We start from the raw sequence: 6070 nt of genomic DNA on the forward strand, positions 1-6070 counted from the left end.
GGAGCACTTCACTGACCTCAAAGGCTCCCGCCATCCTCCTCGGAATTCCAGACAAAACTCCTCTCTTGTCATTAAACAGCAAAAAAAAAAAAAAAAAAAAAAAAGGCAAATCTCCACCCCCGCATTCCTGAAACACCTTTATTGCACTAAAAACAGCATTTATAAACAAACACACTCAGGAAGGGTGTCATAAAGGTTTGCCCACTGACAACTTCGAACACAAAGATATGAAACAGTGCACGGGGCATGTGAAAACGGGAGGCCCCGGAGGGGAAGCAGGGGGAGGGGGAGGCCGGGGTCAGAGCGGACAGGAGGGGCAGGAGCTCCGAGCAGCTAGCTCCTTGCAGGGCCCCCTGTTGCCTCCTCAGCCCACAAGCCTGGCCCTGGTGGTCCCCGGGTTCCAGAGTGAAGAGGGAGCCCCTAGGAAGGCAGGAGCAGGAGCAGGAAGGAGCAGGCACAGGACAGAGACCAAAGAGGGCGCTAAAAGGGACCGCAGCTCCCAGGGCGCCTCCATCTCAGTGCAGGGTGCACTGGTGCCTTCCCCAGCCCTGGGGGGGAATCCGCTTCTCCGCCTCTCCCCTCGTGGGGCTTGGAAACCTAGAGTCCAGAGGGACAATGTTTGAACAGGGAGGGGCGCTCCAGGACTCAGTGGGCTGCCCTGGTCCATCCCTGCCCAGCAGGCAGCAGCCCAGGAGAAAGGAAGGGACAGAGCTGGCCCCTGCTTCACACGGTACCGTGTGTTTCTCTGAGCTGGAAAACCTCCACAAAAATTATCCTGACACAAGCAAACCGAGGCAGCCACCTAACAGCATGAAAAGTCACACCAGGATACCCCCCCCCCCCGCCCCCCGCCCCAGCCCGTGTCCGTTTATCCCACCCACCCTAGCCAAAGCCTATTTACACACGTGGAGTAAAAGCCACAGCCATCAGCCGCCAGGCATCACTCCCTGGTGTCCAGCTGCCAGGGGTGCTGGGCAGGAGGGGGTGGGGTGGCAGCGTGGGAGGGGGCGGGTGGGGGATGGGAGTCCTGGGCAAGGGGGCTGCCCGCTGGCTGTTTTCAGAGCGACCCCCTCCAGGGGAGGGAGGCTCCAGGTGCCCCGGCAGCACCAGCAGGGCTCCCAGGCAGATGCAGCGGACCAGCCAGGCAGGCCTCTGCCAGAAAAGCAAGCAGAGAAGGTGCTGCAGGGAAACGGCCCCGGGGAGGGCTGTCTGGCTCCGGGGACAGACACGGAGCCATTGTTCCCATCATTGTTCCCGTTTTCATCTCTGGGATTTCCTGCACCGTGAGCTCCTCCGCTCTGCTGCCTCCCACAGCCCCCTGGGGCATTGGTGGCAGAACCCGGGCCCTGGCATTGCTTTGGGGGGGGCGAGGGGGTGCGTCTGGCAGACCCGGGGGATGAGGACACTCCTGCCACACAGGGAGAGATTCAGCCCAGCCGCAGGACTGGAGACCTCTAGGTCTTCCATCCTCCACGGCCACCTCCTGGCACAGGTGCCCAGCCGCCTGAGAACCCTTTCCAGCACTCTGTACGTGCTGAGACCACACCAAGGGCCATGGAACTTGCTCAGCCCTGCAAATGGCCTTCTCTTCCCTGGCAGCCCCTTCTTTTCTTCCTCCTCCAACTAACTTAATCCGTGAAAAATAGTATCCTGGTCACCGTGCAGAATCCCAGGAAAGCCCCCCGCTGCAGCTGAGCCTCCGGGCCCCGCCCAGCCGGAGTTCAAACCCACCTCCTCTTCCTCCAGCCTGGCGCAGCCCCTGAGCCTCTGGCCGCCCCGTCAGAATCGGAGTGGGGAGGGGAGGGGAGGAGAGGGGGTGGGTCTCCCCGGGGAACCTGCGGGCGGGAGGGAGGGAGGCTCGGAGAGCGGGCGGCCGGGGCCTTTACAAGAAGGGCAGCAGGGAGGTCAGGGGCAGCTCCTTCTCCCCCAGCAGCGTGTCCCGCTTGAGGCTGCTGCCCTTGTTGACCACCTTGATCCTGAGCGCCAGCTTGCGGGCGCTGGCCGGGCCCAGGCCGTCGAAGAAGAAGTCCTCGTTGAAGACGGGGTGGCGGCTGTTCTTGATGATGGTGCTGCGCTGCTTCTGCAGCTTCCCGGGCACCAGGCAGAGGCCCACGCAGCAGTTGATGCTCCGGGCGTCGCACAGGTGGTCGTACAGGCCCTCGGCGGCCAGCAGCCGCACCCGCAGCCGCGCCTGCGCCGCCTCGTACTCGGCCAGCAGCCGCACGCTGCCCCGCGGGCCCATGCGCACCGCATGCTCCGCGCGGGGCCCGGGGCCCTGCTCCCCGGCGGCGGCGCCCCCCGGCTCCGGGGCGGCGGCGGCCCTGCGCGTCAGGCGGCGCCGCGCTCCGGGGCTGGTGTCCGGGGTGCTGTCGTCCGCCGACAGCGAGCCGTGGCGGCCCACCGAGTGCTTGAGCTGGCTCACCTTGGCCTGGCTGTCCTGCGCGAAGCCTTTGAGCAGCGACACGGAGCGCGAGAGCAGCGGGGACCCGAACGGCGAGGACTCGGCCGAGGAGCCCGTGTCGCTCTCGCCGCCGCTGAAGTAGCGGCTGGGGCTCATGAGCGCGCCCCCGCCGCCGCCGCCGCCGTCCGCCCGGCCGGCCCCCGCGCGCCGCCGCGCCCCCGGGGAGCCCACCTGCGCCAGCGCCCCGTGCTCGCTGTGGAACAGCGACTCCTTGCGCCGCGTGTGCGGGCTCTCGGCCAGCGTGGCGAAGCCGTAGGACGTGTGCGCCTTGGGCACGGAGGGCAGCGACATGGCCCCCTGCGCCTGCGGGTCGGCGTTGGTGGCGGCCCCCTCCTCGGCCGGCCAGTCCTCGGCGCTCTCGATCTGGATCACGTGCCGCGTGGCCGCCTTCAGCAGGCTGCGGCTCTCGGCCGCCAGCTTGGCGGGCAGCCGCGGGCTGCGCGGGGCGCGGCGGGGCGAGGCCGAGGCCGGCGGCGGCTCCGCGGCGGCGGCGGCGGCGGCGGCGGCCGGGGCCGCGCTCTGCTCCGCCGGCGCTTCGGGCTCCGCGGGGCCGGCCGGCAGCTTCGGGGGGATGAAGAAGTCGGGGATCTTGTCGGGCGTGAGCACGTTGCTGTACAGGGGCCCCTTGGAGGCCTTGTCGCCCGCCTCGCCCCCCGCCGAGCCGTTCTCCCCGCTCCCCCGGAGCCGCTCCAGGAACCACATGTTGGTCTTCTTCATGGGCGCAGCGCACAGGGCGTCTGCGGAGAGAAGCGGGGCTAGGAGCTGCCGGCCTGCACGCACTGGGGCGCTGGAAAGGGGGGTTCCTGGCACCTGTCGGGGGGCCACCTGGACAGGGCCTGGGCCCACAGGACCCAGGGGGGCGGGGGCGGGGAAGGATGGGCTTGACCCACACCCTCCCCCTCCCCAGAGGTCGCGCTTAACTTCCAGGCACAGCCACCAGCCGGCGGAGGTGGGGGTGCGCGGACTCGAGGGGCGCTCCCAGGGGAGAGCGGCCCCTCACTCGCCCCAACCCCCCGTTTGGGGGATCTCAAAGCGCTTTTTTTAAAAAAAGGGTTTCACACTCTGTCTGCAGGGACCACACCTCGGGGTGTGGGTGGACCCCCGCGTGTCCCAGCTCCGCCCCCACCCCACCCCCAATCCGGCTCCCACCCACCTGTGGCTTCTCCCAGGGATGAGGGTCCAGGCAAGTGGGGGGATGGGGGGAGGGAGAGGAAAGGAGTCTGGGGACCCACTGATCCCTATCCCCTCCTCCCCCGACACCTTCTACCCCCAGCCCCCACCCCTCGGTTAACTCAGCTGGGGGTGGGGGTGGGGTCCGAGCAGCCCCTGCGGGTGGTGGCGGAGTCCCCGAACTCACCTGCCAGGGGTGGTGTTCCGGGCTGAGGCTGTCCCGCGGGCTCAAGGGGTCTGGGCGCGGAGGCTGCGGGTCCGGGGCGGGGGCCGAGGCTGCTGCTTGCACCAGGGCGGCGGCGGCGGCGGCGGCAGCGCAGTCGGACTCATTCACCGGCCGCGGCGGGAAACCGCCCAGCCCGGCCGCCGCGCCGCCGTATTCTCCCTAGTACGGCCGCCTCCGCCCCCGCCCCCCGCCCGCCGTGCGCCCCGCGCCGCCCGGGCTGGCGCCCCGGGAGCCTCGCGGGGGGCCCGGGGGGTTGGCGAGGGTACGTGGGAGGGAAAGCAGGTGGTCCCCGCAGTTTGCTGATGGACACCCCCAGTGCGGGTCCCTGCGGAGGGAGGAGCAGGAGCAGCAGGAACCCCACGCCTCTGCTTCAGTTCCTTTGGGGAGGAGCGCAGACCCACACTCGCTGTCGGCCCTTTCTCTGGGGAGCAGCTTTCCTGACTTACAATGAAGCATAAAATAATAGCAGCAAGAATAACTGCATCTGAATTTACTCCTGAGCGCTTTCTCGGTGCCAGGCTGCTCTAACGGTCCTTCCCCCAACTCTCCCCTCCGTCGACGACGAGAAAAGTGAGAGTTTCCTTCTAGAAATAAGGACCCAGCAGCTGAGCCCCACTCCTCCTGGTGATGGGTATCGCTCAGCGAAGCCACCCCCAGAAGCCAGAGAAGACACTGCTCCCCCATTTCACGGGCAGGTGTTTATTGAGCACTTGCTGGATGTTGGACAATGACACAGACGCTAGGGACACAGCTGTGACCCGGGGGTGCAGGGCCCACTGTGTGATGCATCCCACAGAGGCGGTGCCAACTGGGGGACACAGGTGAGTAGGAATTGTAACATGAGCATGTGATTGGAGGAGAGCAGGGAGGGTGCAGTCAGGCGTGCTACCCACAGAAAGAGAAACCAAGGCAACCCCGGGCCTGGCAGCTTCTAAGATCTCAGGGCCCCTCTGGGGCCCCACCCCCCTCCCTTGTGACCTGCCAGCCCTAACCCCCCTGCTTCCTCACTCTCTGCCCTCCCTCTCAGCCTCACTTTCCCCTTCTGGCAGCCAAGGCCGACCAGTCCCAAGTCCAGCCTCGGTTTGTAAGGAGCCAGCAAGATAATGCGGCCAGATGGAGGCCCCGCCCCTCCATCACATCCCCTGGGCCTTGGAGTGAGGTGGGGTTGAGAGTCCCATGGGTCCGAGTGGGGAAAGCGAGGCCCAGAGGGGGCCTTGACTCCAGGAGGCCTGTCTCAGATTTGCTCACCCAGCAAGCACTGAGCCCCGCTTTGCACTGGGGCAACACCAGCACGCCAGGGGGGGCAGATACCACCCCTGCCTGGGCCAGCCTCGTGTTGCAGCCTGACAGAGCCCACTGAACCCCAACTTCAGCTGTCATGAAGAGTGCCCACAGCAATTACTTGTGAGGTTCTGCTGCCCCGCTGGGCTTGGAGCTGTGGCTGGAAGGGTTGTTTTGGTCTTAGCCCTGCTGTGTCTCCAAGACACTGGGGTCTTTATCAAGCACTTGCCAGACAAATGGGCAGACGGCAGGAAGGATGACTCCTGGGGACAGTGCTCCTGTCTGCAGTCCGGGCCTCGGCCACCTTCCTCCATGGACAGGACAGGGACAGGGGGGCCCTGGCAGGGGAAGTGTCCAGCTAGAGGTCTGCAAGGAAGGGCAGTGCCAGGCTGACCTGGGAAATGGGGGCTTCCATCCCCACTGGGGCAGGGTCTCTCTCTCCCCAGTTGAGTTGAAAGAGGATGCAGTGAATTTATTCTGTGCTGATTCCTGTGCTAAGCAACCCAGACATTCATCTGGAGCCACTTAATCAGGGTTTGAATCCTAGGACCAATATTTCCTGCTTTGTGACTTCTGGCAAGTGTCCAAACCTCTCTGCCGCTTCAGTGCTTCACGGGCATCTCAGCATCAGAGTCGCTGTGTGCGAAGTACTGAAACACGCCTAAACATGTGAGTGCTGGTCATCGGTTCACGGAAGCGGCTACTGGTGAGGAAAGAGACTCAGCCAGGGGGAGATCTTGCCAGGCCTCAAAGTGAACCCCAGAACCTTGACCACAGCCTTACTCAGCCAAAAGCACCACCCCATCACATTTGGGGGGCTGGGGAAACTGAGGCCCAGAGGGGGAAAGTACCTGGGGATGGATTCCAAACACCTGTCCTGTGGGCCGCCCTGGAAGGGACCAGGGCAAGGAGGCCACCAGCTCTGACCCCAA

The 6070-nt window shown here is 65.6% G+C and overlaps 1 protein-coding gene across 1 annotated transcript; it reads right to left on the bottom strand.

Annotated features, from left to right (window-relative positions):
• Nucleotides 1-1673: 1673 nt before the first annotated feature.
• On the bottom strand, nt 1674-3964 carry C2CD4C (C2 calcium dependent domain containing 4C). Its single transcript, XM_084886442.1, has 2 exons — nt 3819-3964; nt 1674-3198 (listed from the first exon to the last, which is right to left on the bottom strand). Exon 2 carries the CDS (start codon nt 3176-3178, stop codon nt 1883-1885), a length of 1296 nt encoding a protein of 431 aa, XP_084742568.1. The 5' UTR covers nt 3179-3198; nt 3819-3964; the 3' UTR covers nt 1674-1882.
• Nucleotides 3965-6070: the final 2106 nt, after the last annotated feature.

This window comes from Pipistrellus hanaki (genome assembly GCF_964339955.1).
Source record: "Pipistrellus hanaki genome assembly, chromosome: 5".
Lineage (NCBI taxonomy): Eukaryota > Metazoa > Chordata > Mammalia > Chiroptera > Vespertilionidae > Pipistrellus > Pipistrellus hanaki.